A 27,962-nucleotide genomic window follows, 5' to 3' on the forward strand; every position below is an offset into this window, starting at 1 on the left:
CCTTAATGCAGTGCTGAGGATTTGATGTTTAGATGAAATTTTCTACCGTAGTTAGTGACATTTTCAAAGTCCTCACAGTTTTCCACTGAAGAACATTTTTCTGAGAGTGTTTCACAACTGCACCACAGGTTGATAAACCTCTAAAATGTATTTTAACTTCTGTGTCGTATGAATATGACAGAATAATTCCAAATAAAATGGTTCAATTTGAAAATTGCCAAAGTGAATAGTCTTACTACTGTAACAATGTAATGAGCAGCCTATTTCTCATCCCAATGTTCACCTTTGTCGTGTTACATGCTTTGTTTGTATTTTTCTTTCTCTTCCTAACTTAATTTGCAATGCATATTCTCTGGGGTGCGTCCTGAGCACAGTCAGAGAGCTGAACTCCAGTTTGGTGCTTCTTTTGGATAAAGACAGACACATATTGCAGTTAATGGTGATGACCATGGTGGATATTCAGTCATTACATGCATTTGAGCCATAGTATTGAATAGGGATAAAAGCCTCCGTGGAAAGGCAAGATGAATAAGAAAAGGTACTTTCTGGAGCCTCCAGAGGTCAAAGACTATCTGGTAAAAGGAGAAAGATTCACAAAGTGGTCGGAGGTAAGTGAACATTCTTAAAATGAAACAATTACAGCTGCAGGTTCCCCCGCGGTCAGACAAGTGACCTTAACCTTTGAGCCAAGAGTGGTAAGTCAAAAGCAGTCAAAGAATTCAGAATTACTTTCAAACTTTGAGATGCGTAGATTTGTGATATAACGACAAAGCAGGGCGCACTTCTAGTGTCAATATAAACACAGATGTATTTTGTCTTTTTGGCACCATATTTAATGCACCTGAAACTATGATGCAAGAAATGATTTCCTGGACATAAGTATGGAGATCGGGATACGAAGGATGTGAATGTGGTCTTCTCAAATCCAGGCTGAAGATTTATTTATCTAAATCAGCCTTCATAATATCACATAATTGGACTGTATTTCCATGCATTTGTATTTTTATATTTTATGGGTGTATTGGTTATAGATACATTAAAAAAAAATTGTATGAGTGTGTTTACATACAGTATCTCTCTCTCTCTCTCTCTCTCTCTCTCTCTCTCTCTCTCTCTCTCTCTCTCTCTCTCTCTCTCTATATATATATATATATATATATATATATATATATATAAATAAAAATCCCATTGTTTGGTTTGATTTTATACACCCAGACATTTTAAATCAATTTTCTTTTGGTCTCTCTAAAGGATTCAACAAAAACAGCTCCTGTCACTATGAAGATGGATCCGAAAGGTTTTTATGTCTACTGGATAAACCAAAGCAAGGTAATCGATACCAAGAGTCTGGGGAAAAAAAAGAAAAGAAAAAGTTGAGGAGCAGATTTGTTTCAGTCAAAGTCAAACTCACATCTGAGATATTAAACCATAAATCAAACCGAGGTCGTCTTTTGTCACACTCTCATCCGCTCTGATTGTAATGTGGATGTCATTAAGCAAAGCTGTTGGACAGCTCAGAGATTCATTGACCACCTTCCGGTCCCAGAAGCAGCTTGTGGAGATTATTGATCGGCGCTGATGTGGACTCATCATCTGAGTGCACTGTGCAGCCGAGGCTGTGAAGCACCGAGGGGAGACGAGTGTCTGTTTTTAGAGCTCCAGTTCTCCGTGTGTCTCTCCCTCTTGTTTTAGTGAGGCGCCTTCTGGTTTTCGCCACATTAGAAAACCAGTGAGGCCTACAGTCAGTGTGGGTTTGGGCTGGCATGGTCTTATAGACCGCAAATGTACATTTAGAATAAAAGAAGGAAGACCACAGTTTCCTGTTTCAGGACAAAGCAATCAAATACTCTTCACACAAACAAAGAAAACCCCATTGTTTATGCACTTTGCCAAAGGATGACTTGTATCTCAATCCATATTTGGACTGGCGCCTACATGTTGAAATCAGTGTTTGGAGATAATTCTCGGCCTCTTGTTTCTAGGAGACAACGTTCCTGGATGTTGCCACCATCAGAGACACCAGAATAGGAAAATATGCAAAACTTCCAAAAGTGAGTACTGCTGCGTTGTTTAATGTAAAGACCTACACTTTCATCTCATTCGGCCTGACGGGTGTGGTTTCTTTTGTCAGAATCTCTGCAAGCATGCAAATGTGCTGTTAAGCCCTCAGTTTGCCCATTATTAGTGGAGCCACATTTGCATTGCAAAAATGGTCAGAGTGGACTCATGTACCCAGGCTGCTCCCTGCCTGCAGGAACTCACAGATGCAAGGATACACAAACAAACATAAACATGCACTGAACCACAGACTGAGTCATGATCTGAGATTTATGTGAGAGAGAGCTGCGTGTGTGTGAGTGTGTGTGTGTGTGTGTGTGTGTGTGTGTGTGTGTGTGTGTGTGTGTGTGTGTGTGTGTGTGTGTGTGTGTGTGTGTGTGTGTGTGTGTGTGTGTGTGTGTGTGTGTGTGTGTGAGTGTGTGTATGAGAGACTTCAAAGCTGGCAGTTGTAGTTTCAGTTTTTAGGTTTTTTTTTTGCAATCCTCGCCGGCCTCCACAGGGAGATGCAGTATGCAGCCGTCGTCATCCCTTGTGGAAGGGAAATGTGACATTTGTTCCCCTTAGAGAGAACGGAGAGATCTGCTGCATCACCCCAGCTGGGGTGTCTCAGGAACTAAATCTTCCACATGGGCCCCTGAGGGGTTTTTGGGAAAGAGGTTGCCGTGCTAACATGAGATCTGCAAAGTAAAACACACACACAGGGCGGCAGCACCTAATGCTTTCATCAAGCTGTGTGTGAGGAGGAAATGGGAGTGCCGATGACACAGTGTGTGTGTGTGTGTGTGTGCGTGTGTGTGTGTGTGTGTGTGTGCGAGTGTTTGCATGTCCTGGGCACCACATTTGCCTGTTGAAGAAACTTACTGCTTGCTGTTCTTTCTGCAGAGGAAACAAGTGCTGAAGTCAAGACTCATACTATGATTTAAAGCACAATTATCCAACATATAGCATGTGGGCCAAATATCAAACTAGAATGATCTATGTTGAGTTGCTTAGTGGTTGGCACGCTCACTGCACAGCAGGAAAGTTCCCCGGTTCGAGTCCATGCTAGGAGTAGGTGCATTTTAGTGGAGTTTGCATGTGTGTTCATTGTTTACTCTGGCTTCCATCCACAGTCCACAAACAAGCATTCGATATGAATTTACGTCTCTAAAGTGTGTGTGAGACCATCAGTGTCTCTCTGTTTGTCCTGTGATGGACCGGCGACATGTCCAGGGTGTGTTTTGTCTTCACCAGGAGTTAGCTGGGATTAGCTCCAGCCTAATTTGAATAAACCAATATAGAGGATGTACAGTATGTATGTATAGACGAAGATGGATTTAAAAGTGGCTTGTGCACATTTCTATAATTTCACTTTTGAACTTTGTCAGGTCAAAAAGGTCCGGAATGTTTTCAACATGGACTTCCCAGACAGTAACCACCTGGCCAAAGCCTTCACCCTGGTCTCAGGTCCAGATACGGTGAATCTGACCTATCACAACTTCTTTGCCTCCAAGGAGAAGGTGACACAGGTAACGGCCGTCTGCATCCACTGAGCATCTGTGTCACTGCCTCTTTTCTCTTCCCTGATCCCTTCTGATCAGACTTCGCCAACAGACCATTAGCCATTTATAAGAAGAGTTCCTTTTCACTTCCTTTTAGTGCTCATCAGACTTTATGACTCGATGATTTAACCAAATGGAATGAAATGTCAATTGTTCTTTATCCAAATACAGCAACAAATGTTCCTCTTTTCCTACATGGATTGCAAATACTCAAAAGCTTGTATATTTTCTATGAATGTACTCATACTTGTGCATGCTCCCAACGCCCTCGAAAAATGTCATGCAGTCTTAGATGTAAATAAAAACTGAATGCAATGATTTACACTAATACTTTATTACAAATAGAACATAATCAACACATAAATACTCACCATTCCATGGAAAATATTGTCTCGTATAAAAAAATCAGCCCAGAACACACATAAAACACTTTATAGATATGCCTCTTTGTCTGAGAAATGTTGTTTGAAAGTAGATATTTTATAAAGAATATTTGTGATATTGCTAATGCAGGCAAGTAGTTTTGTTTTTCTACTTTCATATTAGGATTTTGTAACAGTACTACTTGTAAATAGATAAAAGTCAGACTGACAGTAGTAGTAGTACTTATCAATGTGTCTGTTGAAGCCTATTTAAAATCCTCTGAGGATTGATGTCAAACACAAGTCATGGTGACACCAAATGCACGGCCACAACTCTGTTTCATGCACTCTAGAACTGGGCAAACGACATCCTTGCAGTAGCGTACAACGCTGCCAGAAGCAATGCATGCAGACAGATTTTCCTGGACAAAATGTAAGCGACTCTGTCATAGAAGCGTCCATGAATCTTATCATGAACTGCATTATTACGTGTTCCGTATTCTGATGGAAACACTCTCCTCATTTAATCTTAGATATGTCCGCCTTTCACTTCAGACCAACAAGGACGGCAAGATCCCCGTGAAAAAGTAGGTTGCAGTACAACTACACAGTAGTAGTTTTGCACAGATTTCCACATTTTCTTCTCAGTGTGTCACCGTGTTTTTTTTTTTTTGTCTTTTTTTTTTTTTTTCAGCATTTACAAGATGTTCCCTGCGGATAAGAAGCGGGTGGAAAGTGCCTTAGCAGCAGCACATCTCCCCAAAGGAAAGGTCATAAACCAAAGCCTCCGTCTGCTGGAAATGATTTCACATTTTGAGTTTATTCCCACCATCTTCTCCTTCAATGCCTTACATTTTATTATAATAATCCGCTTCATAAATACTCCCACTGCATATTTAATCCTATTAGACACTTCAACTGTGTGTTTCTGCATAAGAATGTGTTTTGTTTTATCGCCCATTTTCATCAATTCGGATCTGACTTGTGTTCACTTTCTAGTACGACACTATCAAGGCCGACGTGTTCACTGAGTCTGCCTTCAAAATGTTCCTGACAAACCTGTGTCCTCGAACTGAGATCCTAGAGATCTTCACTTCTTAGTGAGTCAATCTCTGTGCTTCACCTGGACCCGAAATAAATCTACATTTATTCTAGATGATCTGTGGTTTATCAACTGGCTGTGGCTCAACTCATACATCTTTTTCCATGATTATTGATACAGAGTTTGTAGCAGAATGAAAACTCAAAAAACAGATATTTTTATGGCTATTAACTGAAACTAGTTGTTTTGTGTTTGTTATTATTAAATTTTTGCTCAATTTCAAATGCATTTACTGTTTTCCAAAAACAATGAGATTTATTTGCATATTCCAGAGGTTTTTCAAAGTAGAAAGCATTGGAATTTGAAAAATTTATTAATATTAGAGGACTCAACACAACGCCACAACAAAGGCAACCTTTAAAGTTTAAATTTGAAGGTTATTATGCCACCATCCAGCACACTCAAGATGAAACTGGGCTGCATGTGACCTCTGAACTGAAATGAGTGTGACACCTCTGGTAGGACCTACAGCATGCGTTAACAATACTGAGAAAAACATGAGGAAGCATGTGCAGCTTGAATGTTTTGGGGGACACAATGTTGTCCAATCTCATCCTCACACACTTTGAAACCCCCCGGCACATTCTGATGCAACAGAACAAAGCCAGAGACCCCCAGAGTAAACTCAATTATGCCAGCCTCATGCTTGGCCAGCCTGAGTCTCCAGCTCAGCCATTAGCTGCCTGGCGTCGGGCTCAGGTGGCGTTTAGTCGGCCGTAATGGGCATGAGCGGCATCATGTGCATTGTTGATGAGATTTTCATGCCTCATTGCTCCCTCCAGCTCCAACAAACCCACCATGACGAAGGAGAATTTCACCAAGTTCCTCAACGAGAAGCAGCGAGACTCTCGGCTCAACGAGGAGCTGTTTCCACGTCTGCGGCAGGACCAGATCAAGGCTCTGATAGAAAAGTATGAACCGTTCTCCAACAACTCAAACAGAGGTGAGACTCACTGTGTTCGCTACCTGATGGGCTGACTTCGTGTTTGTTCTTTAGTGTTTCACCGTGTCTCTTTCTTTCTTTTTTCATTGACAGGTCTGATTTCTCCAGAAGGCCTTTTGTTCTACCTAATGGGTCCGGAGACCACAGTGGTTATGCAGGACACACTTGCAAAATGCCAGGACATGACTCAACCCATCCCCCACTACTTCATCAAGTCCTCACACAACACATACCTTACAGGTCACATGCTTTACTTTAGTTTCACCCATTTCCGGTCAAACACTTTATATTTTGACAACTTTTTTTTGTCCGGCTCTTTGTGCAGCTGGTCAGTTCTCCGGCGTGTCCTCCCCGGAGATGTACCGTCAGTGCCTGCTGTCCGGCTGCAGGTGTCTGGAGCTGGACTGCTGGAAGGGCAAACCTCCAGATGAAGAGCCCATTATCACGCATGGCTTCACAATGACCACTGAGATCCTCTTCAAGGTGGTTAGCCCCAGTCTCACAGGCCTGTCATACACAGTGAACAAAGTCAAAAAGGAGAATGCAAAGTATCTGGAAACTCACATATGCAAAGTGCATGAAATAAGAAATAAGCTTTCAAAATGTCAGTTCGATCTACATCCAGGGGTCTGCATCTAAGCAGGATGTCTTTTGTAAGATGATTGTATGCAGACATTCAAAAAAACGAAAAAAAATCACTTAATGTTGTGCAAATGTTGAGAGATTTCTTCACCATGCATGCAAACACCAGGCAAAGTTTAACCAAATTTTCTTTTGGAGTTTGTGCAACATCCTTTTGGTGCAAAGTAGTGAAGCGCGACAGGACTGATCTCCTTCCCGGTCTGATACCCATTAAAGCCATCGATGGCATTACAGACACGATATACAAAAGCTTAATGCATGATGAGAACTCTTGTGGTGGAAAAAATTACTTATCGAAGAGACATCGAGACAAACAGTATATTTTATCTCAGCTACAAACATGACTGTGTTAGTGGTCAATGATCTCAGCCTCTGTCATGATGCTCTTGAGTGCCAGCAGGAAGCGTTTATTCAGCTGAGTCAGCATCAGTTATCACATGTGGAAGAAGAAGTGGCTATGAGATCCCTTCAACTAGCATATACCTCTGTCTTTGAAGGTACTACATTGCAAATGTGACTAATAACGCATTTGAATGGAAAGATCATAAATCCATCTTCATACTATCACTGAGATACAGGAAAACAGGAAATATAGCTAAAATGATAAAATCACTGAAAACAGTAAAACTTCTAATAAAGCTAAAACTGTTCAAGCCATTAAGGAAATGCACTGCGGCTATAAAGAACTAAAATGGCTAAAAATGTCAAGATGCATAAAATAGCTGAAGTGGCAAAAAAAAGAAAAACATGAAATAAATTAGTAAAATTGCTAAAATTAGCTACAGAAGCAAAAAACATCAACAACCACAACAACAAAACAAAACAAAATAAAAGCCCTGGTTTAGGTGAATATAGAATCACAGTCAAGTACAGTATGTGTTTGGATTGTGGGAGGAAGCCCTGCTACTCAGAGAACCCAGGCAGCCACAGAGAAAACATGCAATCTCAAAGCAAAAAGGTCCTCCATCATTCACAAGTTTCAAACCGAGAACATTATTTCTATGAAACAATGTGAGTCTTATACTTGTACTTTGCATAATTGTTTCATACCCCTCCATAAACTTTAACATGGTTTCAACATGACCTCTTCTCGTATAAACACACCAGAGGCTGCTCACACTGTGTGTCAAAATACATTCTGGTCATCGTAATAACCTCACACACTCACTTGTTACCACTTCTTCATGCTGAAGTGCACATTCGAAACACGGAGCAAAAGGGTGTGAGGGATTCGCACTAACACACACACACACGCACGCACGCACGCACGCACGCACGCACGCACGCACGCACGCACGCACGCACGCACGCACGCACACACACACACACACACACACACACACACACACACACACACACACACACACACACACACACACACAGAGGTGAGCCGCGGCGGTTTTGTCCTCTCACACTCAACACTTCCATTTAAGGGCAGCTTGAGCTTCGCCGCCCCGGGGGCCCGGACGCGACACCTCAGTTCACTTTACTGTCAGCCTCGATGTGAGATTGCTTTGAGCCGACTTCGGGGCCTTTCCCGAGCGATGCAGCTCGTCATGATGCGTCTGTTCACGTATAATGAAACTAGTCCTCTTGGTTTTATTGCATTTTTCACTCTTTTTGTCATTTTTCTGACTCATCAGCCTCATTTTGTATGCTTTTGCTCTCTTTGACAGTTTAGTCTTTTCAATTGAAACAATAGTGAATTCAAGTACATAATGACCTCAAAATGTCTCTTTTTGTGTCATGTGACAGGACGTGATAGAGGCTATTGCTGAGAGCGCCTTCAAGACTTCACAATACCCCATCATCCTTTCATTTGAGAACCACGTCGACTCGTGAGAGCGAAACTTTTCACACAAACTTGTCACATTAAAGAGGATGAAATGACGCACAGAAGCATCCCGAACATTGATTCTGATAAATTGCACATGAGTTGTAAATTAAGCCTTTTTTCTTAGCAGAAGCAGAAGATAATTGCAGCATGTGGATTTATTTCAGGGTGAAACAGCAAGAGAAGATGGCCAACTACTGCAAAACCATATTTGGTGACGCCCTGCTAACAGAACCGCTGGACAAGTACCCCGTGAGTGCACTGTTCAAACACAGACCATCACAAAGATAACAAATACATAAAGGGATCCCTGGATTTCTAAAAAAAACCAAAAAAACATCAATGCTTAATGAATTTGATCAAATTCTGCATTTTCATTCTGTGATTCATGTTACATTTGTCCCATCAAACAACCCTGAAGGCCATAGAGGTGAAAAGTTCAAGCTTTGCATTTTCTTTTTTATCTGTGTTGAACAAGACTCCCGAGCACTTACATAGCTGATTTGTATCGCCTCCCCTCAGCTCTGAGGGGCATACGAGCTTACAGTGAATGTGCTCGAGCTCCAGAGGGAGAAGAGCGTGTGTTTAACTACCTCAGATAAGATCAGCGACACGGCTCGGATTTCAGGATAGACAAAGTCATGAGACATTTTTTAACTCAGATCCCTTTCCCCTGGGATGTTTCTGGGTCCAATAAATGGTATCTTTTTAAAGAAAGGGTATACCTTTTTTTTTTTTTTTTTGAGAATTTGAGGATGCATTACAATAGCATTAAATTAGATTGAGAAACTAGACCACCACACTAAACTCTCACACTGCAAATGCTTCGTCTTCAAACTGTAAAAAAAAGTATCACAAGCTTGAAAACAAAACAAAATAAAACAAAACAAGGAAACCTGGCTGATATGTGATAACACAGTCTTGAAGAGAACAAGAGAAACTGGCCACAAGACAAAGGAAGAACATTTTTGGGAGAACCGGTGAAACCAGTCACAGGTGGGGTAGACGATCACAAACAGGGTTTGAAATGAATGGAAATACAAGGAAGTGCATGACAGGATTAGACATGAGTGACTTTAACTCAACAAGAAATGCACATGACACCAAAACGGATGCATGAAAGATGAGACACTAAACACGAACCTAAATAAAATTAAACACACACCTGATGAGACTTTACAAAAAACAACTATCATGGTTGTTATTGGCTGTTGGATCCATAAGCAATAAAAACACAACTGTTCTCATGCTAGTTTAAAATCGTAGTATAAAATATTTGACAAGTCTTTACGTATAGTCTCCAACTATGGTAAAAATGCTTTTATTGAAGTAAATCTTGATTTCCTATTTGAAAAATGTAAAAACTCCCGGGACGTGTCCCCCCAGGACAGACCAGCACAACACTTTGAAAACCCCAGTTTCACATTATGTGTTAATCTTTGACTTTACTTCCTGTGCCAAAGCCTTCTGTGTACAAAGTTTTTGTTATTGACTGAAATCTTACGTAACAAAGTGCTGAAGTCTGCAACCTTTACACCCAAAACATTTCCCCCAACCTCCCACTAAATAGAATTTGACTGCAGCCATAAAACATGACCTTAGATAACAAGTTAACACAAGATATAAACTTTTATATGTTCCAGTTTGTATTTATACCAGTTTTTTTCCCTTCGCATGTCAAACAAAAAGGGAAATTAGTATTGCTGGCAGTGAAGGCAAATTCAGCCATTGGAATTTGTCTTAGAACAGAATCATTCATAATTTTCATTCATTGTTGTCTTATATTTGTTTCTAACGTCTAGCTGAAGCCAGGTCAACAGATTCCCAGCCCGTGTGAGCTCCTGGGTAAGATCCTCATCAAAAACAAGAAGGGCAGCCATGGGAAGCCAGCCCAGGCCAAGAAACCCACCACAGCGGCTGCTGATCAGACCACAACCACATCTGCAGCCACCCAGGACCAAAACTCTTCTCCCCAAGAGGCAACGATCCCGGCACCCGGCACCCAGGAGAGCCAGGGTGAACACAAAAACAAATCCTGATGCGAATTGAGGTTATAATCCAAAACAGACATATTTACCTCACTTTTAAGGTTGGCTGACGTTGAGTTTGTGTGTTTCAGCGGAGGGAGATGCAGCTGCCGACGACCATGAAGAGCAGGAGGACACCGAGGAACAGGACGAGGAGAAAATGAAGACCTCAGATGAGGTGAATGATGAAGAGGATGATGACAGTTTCATGGTTTTCACATAATCCGTTTCCTGTCTGGAGACTCTGAGCATCACCCAACTTCCTGTCAATCCCCTGCAGGGCACAGCTGGACAAGAAGTGACCGCGTACGAGGCCATGTCGTCAATAGTCAACTACATTCAGCCCAACAAGTTCATCTCTTTTGACAATGCAAGAAGTATGTCTGTGTACTATGAGTTGAATCCAAACTCCTTCACATCATACACATATCAAAGTCATTGTGAGTTATGCAATACTTCCTCCTATTCCTTTCTTCTCTGACAGAGAAAAACAAGAGTTATGTCATCTCATCTTTTGTGGAGACCAAAGGGGAGGCGATGATTGCCAAGACGGCTGTCGAATTTGTTGAGTATCCTTCACCAGAGAAAATTGTCACACTAACACTCTCCATACTGAGAAAAAAACTCCATAACAAATACAATTTAGAAAAACAAATGCAGGGATATGAATTCATGCTTCCTAAACCATGTCTGTCAGATACAATAAGAGACAGATGAGCAGGATTTACCCCAAAGGAACAAGAATGGACTCGTCCAACTACAGCCCTCAACCGTTTTGGAATGTCGGCTGCCAGATGGTGGCGCTCAACTACCAAACCATGGGTAAAAAAAAACAACAAAACACTGTACAACTACACACAAACATCATCTACCTCCTTGAATGTGCCTCAGACATGGTGCTGTTACATTAATAAAGCCGAGGTTCTGAGTTTCACCACAGCAGGTCAGTGTTGCTCCGCTCAGGCCTCTGCTGAGCTCTGCACCTTCCAAACGTTCCACTGCTCTCCCTCAAGCTGCAGGGAGATGGCATGAATGGGCTGTTTTGTGTTTGATTTTCAGATTTCCCCATGCAGCTGAACATGGCTCAGTTTGAATTCAACGGCAGGACGGGCTACCTCCTCAAGCACGACGTGATGCGGCGCAGTGACAAGAAGTTTGACCCTTTCTGTGACAGGATTGACACTGTGGTGGCGAGCACGTTGACCATCAAGGCAGGTTTTAGGGCCTTCTTGTAGCAGCCCCTTTCTACTTTACCTGACCATGTGCTGTGTTCAGGATGGAACAGATGCTCGGTCATCTGTGCAAATGAAATACAAAAACAAAAGCATCAAAAATATTAGAATCATCTAACTTAATGGTGTTAAAGTGACATCATTTATGACAGTAGTTGTCAACGCATGGCTTGGGACCTTCAAGGTAGATTTGCAAGTCAAAGAAAACATAATAAGACTTGTTTTCTAGAATCTAAAGAAAACCTTCCTAGTTTGTTTGTTTGTTTGTTTGTTTAAAGGTTTCCGCTTTTGTATAAACAAGAGTTTGGTCTATTCATAGTGTTTTGGCCAGTTGAAGGTAAAAAAAGGGGATCTGCAGCCTTTCCTAAATGCAATCTGAAAGGAGGGGGGGTTCAATGATTTATGGCTATGATGGTTTTGCATCTCTAAAATCGTTTGTGTGTGTGTGTGTGTGGGTGTGTGGGTGTGTGTGTGTGGGTGTGTGTGTGTGGGTGTGTGTGTGTGCGTGTGTTGTCCTTGCACAGTTTGTAATAATATGAGCCTTCCTGCTGCGGCTGAAACATGGTTCCTGGTATTCTGCACACTCTGCATGAGTGAAAACCTGGGCTCTATTTATATCGGCTGTTTTGACAGCCTGGATAAACACAACAGCACACATCAATACTGGTAATCAGCTCGCACATGTGTGTCGGCCCTCTCATTAGATCTACTCGGGACAGTTCCTCTCAGAGAAGAGCGTGAAGACTGGAGTAGAGGTGGAGGTGATCGGGCTGCCTGGAGACCCCAAGAAGAAATTCCGCACCAAGTGGTCCACCACACCCAATGCCATCAATCCGGTGTGGAACGAGGAGCCTTTTGTGTTTGAAAAGGTGTGCGCAGGAAACTGAACATGTCTAATAGGCACAATCACACGAGAGGTGTGAGCTCATTCATTGTGACCTGATGACGTTCCTTTGGTAGAGCAAATCTTTTAACTTCTTTGCACGGCACCCAGCAAACCACTGCACTATCTTTAAACCTACACCTACTAAGTATAGGAAGTCATATTTTAGGTGAGTTTTTTTTGTGTAACTAACACATTGTGCTGTAGGAGAGAATTGCTCAATAATGTCAATGCAACCTTTTAAACATTTGTTCATTTGTGGACCACTTTTTAAGAGATTTGTTTGTATAATCGTCATGTAATGAATCTTCACACAGGGTGTAGTTTCAAGAGGTAAAGTCAACTACACAGAGTTTGAGTTAAAAAAAAATTCCAGGTTTGATGAGCACAAGTGTTTTGAAGTATTTATAAGAGTAATAGGTCCAGTACGAAGATTCTCTTCTTTGTAAAGACTGTAGGTCTGGTTTTAAGAATAAAAGTGTCAAAGACTCAAGTTAAGTTTATAGTCAGAGTTCATTATTATCAGAGTTTATGTCTGCTTTAAAAAGTCCAGGTCATTTGTCAAGAGGGGAGGTTTTAGAGCTTGTGTCTATTTCAGAGAGTCCAGGTCTGCTTTCATGTGTTCAGCTCAGGTTAAAACCTGAAGTTTTCGCGTTGCTTTTTTTCCCCCTCAAGAACATGTTAAAGGGTTCAGGTATTCACTGGAGGGCCTTTGTACATCAGAAATAGCATCACTGGGATACAATATTTTCTCCTTCGTGTTCCTAAAAAGTCAGCCTGACATCAAATTAAATCTTGAATCTTACAGTGTGCTTTGCTATTGTCAACATGATTAGATCCTGCTCCCAGAAATGGCTTCTCTCAGAATTGTTGTCCATGAAGAGAACGGTAAATTTGTTGGACACAGAATCATCCCCCTCCACGCCATTCAATCAGGTGAATTGAATTCAAATTAATCTACATGAGTCATTTAAGGCCACATAATGTTGTAACTTGTTTTCAGTCAGCTTTTGGATCACAGGAGCTGCAGCCTTGTTTTTAATTTACCAAGAGTTTTTTTTTTTTTTTAATGCCCTGCAGGCTTCCATCACATCTGCCTGCGCAGTGAGAGCAACATGCCTCTCACTCTGCCTGCGCTCTTTGTGTACATCGAGGTCAAGGACTACATCCCTGCTGCTTTTGCAGGTGCTTAGCTTTTGTGTTTGTTGCAAATGAAACTGAATCCATGTTGCTGGAGAGACAGTCGGGGACACGGCTGGCACAGTGTGTACGCATGGAGCATGGCGAAGTCTAATAATAAGAACATTTCTTCTCAGGTTTAAGAATCAATGATCTAAATCTTACTTCTTTTTTTTTTTTTTATTATTCATCCACAGATTTCACAGATGCTTTGTTTAATCCAACAAAGGGCACAGAGAAGACCACAAAACCCCCCAAAGAGGTGAGAATTAAAAAGACTGCGCAGCTCTCATCCACTACAAGTGGCACATCAGTCATGTCCCCATATTTCCTATGAAACTATCACAGCACTAACCGAGTTCCTGGAAGCAGGCCGGCTTTGTTAGAATGTGATGTTCCTGTCCTTTTCTTGTAACCCTCGCAGTCATCCTCTGACTACGTTTCCCCCTATGAGTTGCCTCTGGTGGTCCCACCCCCCACCGACACCAAAGAAGGTGAAGCTCCGGCTGCAGGTAATGAAGCTTTAGCAGAGGACATACAGTTTTTTTTCTCCAATGATCTACGATGCTGCGGGTCAAACTAACCTGTTCCAAAGGTTTTGAACCTATTTGAAATGCTTTTATTGTGATTCTTTACAAATGGGATAAAAACAGCTGATTGAAATGAAAGGACACCCAAAAGGGATAAGAAGTTAGAATACAGCATACACAGTGATTGGAGTACAATATGAGGGTCACAAAAGACATGGTGTGCAGTAGAATGCAAACCGATGTTATAACATAAATAACAAGAAACTGGAAATGAAATATTTTACTTTAAAGAGCTTTATACCAGTATTAGGAGCAACACGTATGATGAAATGTGGGTTAAGTCCAGGGGTCATGGGGTGAATTGTCCCTCCAATGTTAAAGTTGTAGGGTTCACTGAAGGATTCCAGCTGCTGAAGACAGTGAAGTCACCACACCCTAGGTGGGGAAGTGAATATGAGGAAGACCTGCAGGTATAATGTTTTTTGTTTCACCCTGTGGAGTTATGTTCACCTAAATGCTGGAGATTCTACTATATTTTATCACAACTTTTTCAAAAATTCATACATAGTTTCATGCAAATGATGGTTAGTGTTAATTAAAGTCCATAAGGCCAATATCCATAAAGAAACAATCACTCTTGATGTATAGTTGTGTGTTTTTCGTTATTAGATAAATTGATAATCGTTTTAAACTCACCACTTTTATTGGTGCAAATTTTAAAAGAAGATACCTATTTTAAGTGGATAATCTTTATTTAATAAAAAAATTTTCCCCACTGGTCTCAGCTTTCTAACTTTCAGGCATCAATGGAATCGCAATACAGCATTTTCAATAGCCAAAAAACGAGGGAAAACTGTGCTTTAGCAACACCATAGATTTACATTTTATTGTTTCCAAGTATTTCAAACTAGAGCACAGAAATCAAACATTGAGGGAGAGAAGGTTTTAATACAGTGGACCACTGTCACCTGGTAATATTTTGGTTGTCTCACTGCCTCCTCCAGAAAAGAGCGCATCCGAGCCTACACCACCCACTGATGCTGCTGACCAGCCGTCAGAGGCTCCAGCAGAAGCAAACAAAGAAGAAGAAGTCAAGGAAGAGCCAGAAAACAAGCCCGATACTCCACAACCTGCAGAAGAGCCTCCTCAAACTACTGAAACTGCTCCTGCTGAAGAAGCAGAAATTTCAACACCCGAAGCCCCGGCAGAGGCTGCTGCTGCTCCTGCTCCTGCTCCTGAAGAGCCCCCTGCCGAGGAAAGAGGAGAACCAGAACCAAAAGAAGAGCCGTGCGATGATGGTGCAAACACAGAGGCTGCACCAGAGGAGTCGGCAGAAGTCACCGACACTGCCGAGGCGCCTGCAGCTGAGGAGGCGACTCCTGACGTGCCGGCTGTTGTGGTCGTACCCCGTCCGGAAGATGCAGCGCCCAAGCCGGCAGGATCAGGTTAACTTGTTTGAGGCCACGTTTACAGGAAAATGATTCAAGTGAAAACGCATCGTTTTTGCACTTTCATTTCAGATAAGATTTGAGTTCACGCAGCAACATTTTGAAAAACGATAACCGTTCGAACGGAAATGGCAGAAACGTTGAAAACAATGCAGTTTTCACGTTGGGCCACTAGTGGGTGTTGTTTGTTTTTGTTTTGAATTCACACACATTCACACGTGTGCAGAGAACAATACGCCATAATATTAACTTAACTATCTGCTGGGGCATGTGCAGAAGAAATATTTACTATGGTCATGGCGAGCATACGCAGTAGCAGTGTCAGAAAAGTTGTATTTTCCCCCTATTTCATGACGACGGAGTCAAAGCGTTTTTGAAAAGTTACACCTTGGGAGCTGTTTTCAAACTGTTGCTTTGTAGGCAGACACCTAAAACGCAATGTAAGATTTTTGCTTTCGACATGAAAACATTGTCGCGTAAATCAATTCAATTCAATTCAATTCAACTTTATTTATATAGTGCCAAATATAACAAAGTCATTTTAAGGCATTTTTACAGAGAAAAACAAACTGATCCACATGAGAAAGCATAAGCGACTGTGGAAAGGAAAAACTCTTGTTTTTGTGGGAAGAAACTTTTCCAGAGCCCGGCTCAGAGATGGAGGCTTTCTGCCCTCAGGAACCAGGCACAGGTGATATCCGGAGCAGAAATTGAGACAGGCACAAACAAGTGATAAAAATGAAAGCTGCCACTTATGTAAACACGACTTTACTTTATTTAGTTTGTTAAAAAAAGCAGAAAATAAAATGTGTTGCCATGTGTTGATAAAGGAAGATATTAAACTTCAGTATGGGAGATGATCCGTCACAAAGCCAATTTTAAAGTAAAACAAATTATCTTATGATAAAATCCACAGATAGAATCCAGCCGAAGAAATACTGCTCACCACAATAACAGCAGCTTCTTTGCAGTACACTGAACTGAACTACATTTCCTTTTCAAACCTGTTAAAATCCTATGCAGTCATGAACAATGCAAACATTTCTAAATGCAGTAAATGACATTGCACGCTGCACATTAATCTATGAGCATAAACTCTCTGCTGTATTTTGTGTCATCTGGAACACAATCGTGAAGGCAAATGTTTTATATGTATAGTAGTGTGTTGTGCATCTGTCGATGGTAGATTGGTACAATATCATGCACAACCCTTGAGTAGATCAGGCTCATAGTGTAACATTCAGTCAATATTTTACAGCAAAAAACAAACCGAAACATCCTGAAACTGACATCGATTTAATAATAAGTCTAGTCATTCAATCAGATCATGCCCTCCGGTGCCACCATGTAAACTCAAAACAAAGGCAACTCTGAAAAGCTTCCTGCACCCCATACACTCAAAATCCTATCAATGCACTTTTGGCAAAAGGCGTCTGAGTAGAAAAAAAGAGGAAAATCAAAGGTGTTTTTTTTTGTTGTTGTTGTTGTTGACTGGATTCATTCTGATTTCATATTCGGCACAGTCTCTCAAAACTCACCCCGTGTGTGTTTTTATGCTGCAGAGCCTTCGACGGTGACTGCTGAAGAACTGACACAGCACAAGAACTATCTGAAGGTCATCAAGCGCCAGGAGAGAGAGATGAAAGAGACTGAAAAGAAGTATCAGAAAAAGGGAGAGGATTTGATTCAGAAATATTCTGACTCCTTCAAGGCCATCAAGAAGAAGCTCTCACTGAAGAAAAAAGAGTAAGCAGGAGGTTTTTCTTTCTACCCTTTCAGAGATGGTTTTAGAGCTGAAATAGGTAGGATGTTTGAACAAAGGAGGTTTTTGATAGCGTTTGCAGAAGAAATGCTATTTGGAGTATAAAGACCCATCTGGCCAATTGTTTATGTTGAATCATGCAGCAAAGACTGCTCTGTTTCCTGCAAAGCAGTGCTGAATATGACAGCAAATTATTACTGATCCACTAATGAACTTGTTGTTTGTGTTTTAGTCGGAGTCATTAAGACGATTATATTTAGAAGCATAAATAATATTCGGCGGCTAATGTGTTTTTCTAGCTGAAGCAGAATACTGGCGGACGAAGAAAACAGCCTAAATGAATATGAGCTGCACAGGACAAATAAACCTATTGTACTGATAGAAACCGGTGGAAAGGCGGCGGCTGTAGTAGTAGCAGGTAAAGCTGTGTTCCCCTTGCATGTGTGCCATGCTCTGATGTGTCTTTTTCATGTGTCCACCAGGGGAGAAGCGAACGCCTCCGACTCCAGCGTGAAGACCGAGCGAGTGCAGGAGCAGAAAGACAAAATGCACTCGGAGCTCCAAGCTCTGTGGACGGAGCAGTGTGAGCAGATGAAGAAGAAGAAGGAGCAGTTCGCCACGGAGGTCAGCAAAACATCCCTCTGTCTCTCCGTGCTCCTTCGCCCTGCCCATGTGTCACCTTGAGTCCCAAGCTTACCCAGATGTTGTGTGATTGACAGATAGATGGGAAATTGTTTGGTTAAAGCAGGAAAAAAAATAGAGAAAACACAAGTTTATACAAACATGAAAAATCCCTAAAAATGTGCTACTAAATCTTTATTTTTTTTTTTTAACATGTATTAATGTTGCATAATAATCTTTTCGGGATTCAAAATGTCAACTTGTACCAGCATAAAAGTTCACATATGATAAAATGCTAATTAAATATCAGCATTAAACAGTGAAAATGAAGTATATTATATTGACTCTATGGTAAATAAATGTTTGTATAGATTAGGACTTTTTCCAAGTTCGCTATAAAACCGCAGTGGTTTGAATATTAAGTCAAAATGTGATGCGATTTTTGAAAAGCTGTGATGTAGATTAAACAGTGTGAACTGTTCGTAATTGAGTAAAATTGTGTATTTGGAAAAAACTGGTCAAAAACTACAAGTAACCTTCTGAATTACAATCATGTGAGCTCTTGTATTTTCTTTGTCTTCTGTCTGAGAGATTAAACGCTCTCCTTTTTCCTCATGTAACTGTTCCTTATGAGCTCCTTTAACAGCGTGATACAACTGTCGTTCCTCAAATGATTCAAAAATGGGAGCTTGACTGTGACTGTGTCGTTTCCTTATTCTGTTGTGACAGAGACTGGCCAAACTGTTGGAGATGGCCAACGAGAGACACACCAGTGAGCTGAAGACCCTGGAGAGGTGTGAACACACATATGCAACACATTTGGGCCATGATGCACATGGAAAAGTGAAGCAGAAGGCTTTGCAGAGTCTGTGCTCTGAGGCTGTGGTGTGACTGTCTTCGTCTGTGTATCATTTGAGGTGAAGCATCTGACATTTTGCAAAGAAAATACCTCAAATACTGAGTGAATCACCTCAGCGGGCGGGTCCTCCAATGTCCTTGGCTGGCTTGTATCTATGTGTGTGTGTGTCTGAGTGCGACTTATCTCATTTCCTCTGCTGGCACATGGTTTTCTCAGGACAGACTTTATGCAACAGGTGTTTAAACATTAGGGAAGGTAAATCAGCACCTGCCGACATGCACACACGCACACGCATACACACACACACGCACGCACGCACACACGCACACACACACGCACACGCACGCACACGCACACGCACGCACACGCACACGCACACGCACACGCACACACACACACACACACACACACACACACACACACACACACACACACACACACACACACACACACACAAAGCAGTTTTCTTTTTCAAAGCCACTTTCCCATCCTTGCCTTCATGCACAGCGAAGCCAAGGACAATAAGAAGAAATCGCTGTCCAAAGGCTCGTCTTCAGAAAAATCGAAGTGAGTGTAAAGCTCTCTTATTGTGTGCTCCTTTTCAATTTCAGATCAAGTTGCAGCTTCTTCTCCCTCTGTCACATGGCACTGCACATTACACATTATGAGTGGAGTGTTAACATTATGTTCAAGAGAGCTAATTGTGAAAAAATGATCTTCATTCAGGCTGAAAAAGGCGGCGAGCATAGAGGTGCTGGATGATGCCAGCCAGTCTGACGGAGCTGTAAGTACAGAGTACACCTCTTACTTAACTATACTGCTGGATTTATAGTTTCTTTTTCATCATGCAGGAAATTAAAGCTCCAACTGGACATTTTTGGGGATCTTGTGTTGACAGCTATGGATAGATGTGAGAGTATGAGCCCATTTGCCTTCAACTATATACTTGCATTTCAAATATCTGGGTAGTCTTTGCATATAGGCTGATACTGTTGTCACTAATATTCACATGATTCTGCATTGAAGCCTGTTTTGTGCTTAATTGCACTTGACTATGAATTCATATCCTCTGGCCTTACTCATACTATGAAAAGCAAAAGTTTCTGATCTTGACAATAAATGTGAAACTGTCTCTTTTACCGATTCAAAAATGTTTATGTTTAATCAAAGATTTTTGAATTATTTTAACAAGATTAAATGATAAGGACAAAAAAAAACAACCAACAACTATATTTTGCTTATTTCCACACATCTCCTTAGGAATACTAACATTCTTCACCACAGTACTCTATGCTGTCTGAAAATCATGCGTTCGTTGTTACCTGTGCTGATGTTGCTGAATCCTCTGCACTCACCGCAACCCTTCGACTCCTCTGTCAAGCTGTGATAACATCAGTGCAAACATCTATTGCATAGCTTTTCAATAAACTGCAATCCATTGCTCGATTTGAGCCTCACAGCGAAGGGAAGCTCGGTTCGAGGTTACTGTTTTGTATTATTTATTTATTTACTTATTCAGTTCTGGAACAGAAACAGCAAGTTTCCAGTTTCTGTGCACTTGACATCAAGTTGTTGGCCAGGAAACAAAACCGTTCTGGCAGCAGATAACCCCACAAATCCTGTGAGAATGCCAACTGTTGCATGTTCTTGCACTAAAATAAACATGGATGGCAACCAACAGCTTGCACTGTGTATACAGCGAGCAGTGTATTTTACACTCAGAAAGACAGAGGGAAGGAAACAGATATTCTGGACGGGTAGGCTTGTGGTCAAATCGTTAGACGTGGGGACCAGTACGTTTGAAGTTTGAATCCCATCGTGTTCACGACGCATTCTTGAGTAACAGCAAATGAAGACTTTTCTCAAAACCGCCTGCCAAACTCAGTCAGTTTCCATCAGGAGTGTTTCTACAACAAATAAGTATATATGCTATATATTTTAGTCCGAGGTGCTAAATCTTGGTCATGCGGGGTCGCGATCCAACACGTTTCAGACATCTCACCCGATTGTGATGAGTCTCTCAGTATGAATCATTCTGATGAGACGATCATTAGATTGTACAGCAATGGAGGAAGGCGTCCTTGAAAACGTGTAGGAAAGAGTCCCTTCATGAATAGGATTTAACCACTCTTTGTCTCCGAGAAATTAAGTCGTACTGTAATTGTGAAACGGAGCTCTCAAGCGCATTACCACATTGTCCACGTGCATCTGGCAGCGCCAGAGCCTGCTCACGCAGCCCTGCTGTACGCACTTTGCATCTGAAAGTGTAACTATGGTGACAATGTCTTTCAAAGATTTAAAAAAAAATTTCTGCTGCATCTTTCCTTCACACATGTTCATATACAGATTCACCCACGTACCGCTCCCAGCTACACACACACACACACACACACACACACACACACACACACACACACACACACACACACACACACACACACACACACACACACACACACACACACACACACACACACACTGCTAAACTGTAGGAAATGCGGAGAAGCCTTGTAACAACAGGCGCCCATATATGAGCACACACAAACACACGAGTTCTCCCTGTGAGTAAAGAGCAGCAGGCCCTGACCATAGGCCAGGCTGGTCCATTACTCAGAAGCCGTTTACAGAGAGCGGGCTGATCCATGTGCATCAGATGACTCATCAAGCTGTGCTCATGCGCCTCTCGAGATTCAGACCTGTTGTATTTAGGTTCAAGATCTGCCCGTTTCACTCTGCTCCAGTCTAACCGAGTCAGTCCAACAGAGTGAGATCTCCCTTAATTTTACCACACGTTAGAGTTGCATTGCAGTTCCATGTTGATACTGAATCAGCATTTGGCCAGTAATTACTAACTATTCATACAATCAGCTGTTTGATCAGAAAGGCCCTGTATTGGAAATCGCAATGCATGAGAGGCCGTGTAAACCAACTGGACGAGTCCAAGCTCTGACTGAACCGTATTGATCCTCCATCTCAGTTTGCATCCCATGGGCACACACACACACACACACACACACACCCACACACCCACACACCCACACACACACACACACACACACACACACACACACACACACACACACACACACACACACACACACACACACACACACACACACACACACACACACACACACACACACACACACACACACACACACACACACACACACACACACACACACACACAGGCTGAAAACCACAAATCAATAGTGTGTTTTAGGATTGACATGTTTCCAACTCTGTTATGTTGTTACAGTCTTCGGATTACAACCCACAGCAAGAAACTCTGGTGAAGAAACAGGCTGCCACTCTGGAAGAACTCAAGACTCTGACTAATCAGGTATAAGTTGTGTGTTTGTCCTCCCACCAGAAGCCATGGCATTCAAAGAAATAAACTAGAAATTCAAAGCCTCAGTTGCACAAGCTATTCATGTTTCTAATTGAATTTGAACATTTGCAAAGACGAGGACAGACTCACAAAGCGACGGCATTCCTAATAGTTATAATAGTAAACTGATTGAAACAGTTCTGCCATAAAATACCACCCAAAGTGCTTTACAAGAAGAAGATCTATTAAAACCATCATAGACATGATAAAACCTGAATGTACACATGATGCAATGACAAAAAATTACAACAGTGGATTTAAAAAGGTTTTCAGTTGTGGTGCCATAGTGATAATAAACAAACACTCATATTTTTGGTGCATAAAACATATATAAAAAAAAAAACACCTGCTGTACTGGATTTTTATGTTTCATGACAGACAAATTCAATAAAGCTTGAATCTTGAAAAATAAAAGAATTTAGGAAGTTTTCTGTCAGAAATGAGAGCTGCTTATCAATTTGATTCATAGATCATTAGAGATCATTTTCAATTCATCACAATTGAGAGCTCAGATTGTCCCGTTTACATGAAGACTGAACAAGGTGATCAGATCAATGTGCAGGTTTACATGCAGCAGGTACTTCATCTGATTTATTCAGAGGATCAATCCCATCCTGCTTTGCACTGTGCTGTTAGCCACTCCAGACATGAACACAGGATCCACATGCAACTTTTTTAGCTCAACTAATCAATTTATTTTTTCAATTGAAGAAAGGAACATTCTCCTTCAGACTTCTGATCGGCAGGAGAATATTACATGTTTCAGAGCAGCATTGTCTCCTGCATCGACCAGATGTGCCTGGCCACCAATGTTTTTCTCACGACGCCGTGTCACGTGGACGCATGCAGACGTGCAGCAAAGACAATTTGAGTCCAGCTAAGGAGAGACGATCAAAACACCATGATTTTAAATATTCTTCAGGTCATTGTTTATAATCTACAACCAGGCTGTTTCTCTAGTGGTTTAGCATATAAACTTAGTTTTTCTAAAATTCATTTTACTCTCCATTCATTTCTTTTCGTCATGATTTCTACTCAGTGATTGAAGGGAAAAAGTAATTCCGGGAAAAATGCATTTCCCTTTCCTGCCCCGCACTTTGAAAACCAGCGCTTTAGATAATCCTGTCAGTGGAGCATTGCACTAGTCTCGTGATGAGAAAACAGAAGCATGGATCAGTTTCTTCTCATTAAGTCAGTCAGACACAAAAAATTGTTCTGTTTTTGAGTGGCTGTCAAAATAGATTCTAAACTTGAATTACAGTCTAATATGCTGAACCAGATTTCTCAGCTGATCTCAGACTCTTTCTAACTCTGTCTCATTATCATTTGCAGTCCCAATTAATACATTTGTGTCTCATCAAAGGAATGATGTTGGACAGGGAGATGGTTAATTTGTTAAATGTGCTGGCGTAATTTGATTAGCTGTATACAGCTGTGTATCATCTGCATAACTGTGATTCACCTGCGATCCTACAAGCTCACTGTGACAATCCAAGATGACATCTTACTTTGAAGTGAACATTTTGATATAGGAACTTTTGCAGGTTGTCCTGTGAGGAAAAGCTTGTGCCACAAGATATGTTTTGGTTAAATCCTGGACTATTTTACAATAAAATTACTTATTTTGAATGGTTCATCCATGGACAATGAATGACGTAACAACTGTTACTTACAGTTAACTTGTACTTCATTAATAAGTCCCTGCAATTGGTATACCTGTTATATATTGTAGTTTTGCATTTTGTTTTGTATTCATTGAATTAACGTAATTTCCACATTATAAGTGACTCCTGAGTACAAGTCGCATCTGTTCAAAACTGCAACACAAAGAGGAAAATAACATATCCGAGTCTCACTGGTGTAAAAGACATTTATTCTTTCATATCCAGACTCTGTCAATAAGCTTGGATGTTTGAGAAGCCATCAGTGAATTTGTCCACAATTAGCCGTCTTTGTTTTCTTCATCACGGTAACATTTCTCACACACATCAAACCCTTTCTGCCCCTCTGGTTTGGTTTTCTGCTGCTTATTTTCTTTTTTTATATATTTTTTTTAGTTTGTGTAGCTTCATAAAGAAGTCATTGAGGTTTTTCTGTGGTAGCAGCATTCTGCTGTCATACAGTGACATCTAGTGGTCGGAGATGATATATATCGGTATATTTTGATATGCCAGTAGTCACTTCTTTAAATAGGTCCATGACATTCGGGACATGATTTTTAACTACAATGTAAAAAATTTTAACCTCACACTGATTGCTTATTAATCTTTTTTTTAAGTGAATTTCTATCCCTTTGACTTTAACATCCCTGCTTCTGCTTTAACCACAAATTGCGCCCGGGTTTATTTACCTGCGTCCATGTGCATAGCTACTTTATTTACTGAAAAGACTGTAAGACTTCATGCGCGCACCTAAAAATTCCCCCTGAATTGCTCAAACAACACAGTCTCAATTAGTCAAATGCATTGTCAAGTGTGGCCATCTGCCCATTCAGCGAGTGTGTGTGTAATTCTGCAGTGTGACACATCCAGTTTGGTGACTGAGAAAGTCCACACCAAGCTCCCACCGCTGTAAATTAATGTCAGAGTGCTTCGCATTGCAATGCCTGGCTTTCAATCGGCCCAATCCTGGCAGCCGGTGCTGCTCAAAAAGGTGTGGGAAAGTTTAGACATTGACGTGTGAATGCCAGATGGACGGTGTGTTTTTAATGTCTCACCAGTAGTATAAGCTTACAAATACTGCTCTGGATATTGTGAGACACAGTGGGAGGAATAAAGCTGGGCTTCAAAAAGAATGAATAAAAAAATAACAAAGGGACAAATGAGGATAACTGATGAGGACATTTCTTTCATCTCTTCTATACCAGTGAAGATAAACTGAATTGGATATGAGCGAATTGATGCTATTAAATAGGAAGAGATGTGAAGAAAGTTTTAATACATTTTGGTGAAATTGAAGAGCAGAGTGGTGGCTCGCTTAGGATGTGCGTGTCAGGAATATGGTCCGCTGGTCCAAACAGGTCTGCCAAGAGGCTCCAATCCGCCCCTCAGGATAACAGTGAAATAGAAAATCTAATTCAGAAGACGTTGAATTGTGTTTTTTCCATAAATGTTGCTGTTACTACTAAGTTATCTCCTGGGGATCGTAGTGGGCATAATCACTGAGACCTGACCATATCGATCAGTAATGTAGAGGTAAAACTAGCTACCATACCTGGAAAATAGAACAGTGGTAAAGGATATTTTCTAAAAACAGAGAAATAAGTCAAGTGGCATCATTAAATAAGGCATAGTGTTGAAACTACACGTTTTTCTCTTTTTTAATGATTATTTTCTAAATGCAAACTCTATTGATAATTTAACGACTAAAACAAAGGTAACTAATATGAGAGTGAGGTTAGGATTAGAGTCAAGAGGACCATCCTCCCCGATCGGGGAAGGTTTGTATTGTGTCTTCACAAATATTCTGGATGTTTTCATATTTTTCACTATATGTCTATCATACCTTTTGAAAGCTTGGTTTCTCCAAGAAAACAAATATCATGTTCATTTTATCATAAAAATGCCACCCCTGAAGTAATACTGTATAAAAGGCAAATCAGTAATCTAGCATTTCCAACATTTTGTCCTGTATGTCCAATACAACTCCAATGTAGGGCGTCTTGTGCTCATTCTGTTCATAGTACTCCGTGTTGCTGATTTAGGTATGTTTAATCACAGGAAATCATCTCAGTATCGGTGGTTAAGAGGTTAAAGGTTGTTACGGTATATTACTAATCTGGACCCATGGAGATCATGGTTGGCTGTATGTGGCCCCTGGATTGTAATGAGGATTGAAATATCTTGCAGGTAAATCACCTTATGTGAGCTTTAGTCGTACAAAATCTGCCTAATCACTTTTATTTAAAATCAATCCATGTCATCGGGTTCAGCCAGCCTCCTCCTCTCCAGGAGTTAGCAGTGATCTTTATTCGGTCTTGTGCCAAAGGAGAAATCCATTCGCTAAAGATTATGATAAGCACCTGCTGCAAAGAAAAGCAACTGTAAAAAGGTCACGGTGTCCTTTCAATAAGCTGCTCAATAACCTTTGGCCCGTTGTGTCAGCAGCTCAATCAGGAGGCACTGAAGGAGAATGAGCAGAAACTGAGGTCTCTGCCAGCAGAGGTGAAGAAGGCCGTTAACGTCTGCGTGGGGTCGCACTTCCCCGAATTCGTGGACGAGGGTGGAGACAAGAAGCCGGGCGAGGTGGGCGTCTATGGAGACGTCTTTTTGGGTTAGACGTGCGGTTTGATCACTGAACTGTGGCTTTTTATGTCATCCTAACATGTTATGCAACCTACAGTCTGAGACGCTTTTAAAATAGTAAAAGATTATTTAATTTGCGAGGATCACTTTTGTCTCGTTTTAGATGTGCTATTTAGAGAAAGAGTACATGTTATAGGTTGATAATGAGGTTTTCATGAATGTCCTTTAGTCCAGACTTAGATGATTTCAAAAGCATTTAGATTTTTGATTTGATTCTTCGTGTTTTCTTTCTATTCATTGCTGAAAAACACCCTAAATGAGGCCACACAGTGACAAATATATTCCAGATGAAGGCCTTCATTTGCTACCCACAGCCTCCTTTCTGCTCTCCTAACAAGTTCAAAAATAGGAACAAATGTAGCAAGAAAACTGCAGCGACAAAAATGGGTTATCAGAGTCTGCAGGCTGAATGAGACAATGACTCCATTTGTCACACTTCAGTACAGCTTGATTTTGCATGTGTGATAGTCTGTGAGGCCACGGCGGAGCCTTCGCCATCGCTTTGTGATGTAACAACAAAGAAAGAGATGGAGATCTTCTGTAGCGCACAGTCATACAGAACAAGGTGCAGCGTCACAGAAATGCCAACATTGCTCATATATGATGGGAATAGGGTTGATGCTATTTAATAATGAGGCTCATTCTATATTTGGTTGTCTTTGAAGGCAGAATTGTTATTTTCCTCTGAATATGTACTATTAATAAACAAATTTCATCCATTTTCTGTGTCTTTTTGATTTCTGATTTCGTTTTAAGGTTTTGCTATTCTTTTATAGGGTTGAAACTATATAATATGGCCTTTATTGTGCATCATAATTCTCTGAAACATGTAGTCTAGTTTTTTTCAGTAGCATAGGCTGGGATTCAGAGGAGGGATGGGAGCATACACGCTACAGTTCTACATATCCTTCCTCTTCTACAAAATTTTTGTTTTCCTCAAAGGGGTTAATCAAATTCATTTGTCCTTCATAGTGATTTAAGATTAAATAATCTGATGTAAAGTGTTATACATGCGCCTCAGAAATGTGATATTTGAAAAATGTTTTGGTCCATTAATGGATTGCGTACAGAGTTATACATACTTACATTGTGAAATAAGTTTCAAACTTTTCATTATTTTCAAAAGATATGCCCATGTCTTATGAGCATGCTCATCCTATTTCTCATGATTAACCTTTATCTGAAAAAAATGGTGTTTGCATAATCGGGCAAAGAACAGAATTTTGGTGTGCATATGAACCACA

General features: G+C 41.0%; 1 protein-coding gene across 1 annotated transcript; it reads left to right on the forward strand.

Moving 5' to 3' along the window:
* Nucleotides 1-524: 524 nt before the first annotated feature.
* On the forward strand, nucleotides 525-27,438 carry plcb2 (phospholipase C, beta 2; the record flags this gene model as incomplete). Its single annotated transcript, XM_080480467.1, has 32 exons — nucleotides 525-608; nucleotides 1,252-1,329; nucleotides 1,983-2,051; nucleotides 3,426-3,566; nucleotides 4,315-4,394; nucleotides 4,495-4,548; nucleotides 4,656-4,731; nucleotides 4,961-5,061; nucleotides 5,846-6,006; nucleotides 6,100-6,246; nucleotides 6,332-6,489; nucleotides 8,404-8,486; nucleotides 8,650-8,734; nucleotides 10,285-10,498; nucleotides 10,602-10,687; nucleotides 10,790-10,886; nucleotides 10,994-11,078; nucleotides 11,207-11,331; nucleotides 11,569-11,720; nucleotides 12,446-12,610; nucleotides 13,461-13,560; nucleotides 13,705-13,809; nucleotides 14,001-14,065; nucleotides 14,228-14,315; nucleotides 15,338-15,778; nucleotides 17,344-17,527; nucleotides 18,026-18,167; nucleotides 18,894-18,958; nucleotides 19,531-19,590; nucleotides 19,750-19,807; nucleotides 22,283-22,366; nucleotides 26,521-27,438. The coding sequence occupies 32 exons, from the start codon at nucleotides 525-527 to the stop codon at nucleotides 26,689-26,691; spliced, it is 3,804 nt and encodes a 1,267-aa protein (XP_080336593.1). The 3' UTR covers nucleotides 26,692-27,438.
* Nucleotides 27,439-27,962: the final 524 nt, after the last annotated feature.

This window comes from Lipophrys pholis (genome assembly GCF_963383615.2).
Source record: "Lipophrys pholis genome assembly, chromosome: 14".
In the NCBI taxonomy this organism is placed as follows: domain Eukaryota; kingdom Metazoa; phylum Chordata; class Actinopteri; order Blenniiformes; family Blenniidae; genus Lipophrys; species Lipophrys pholis.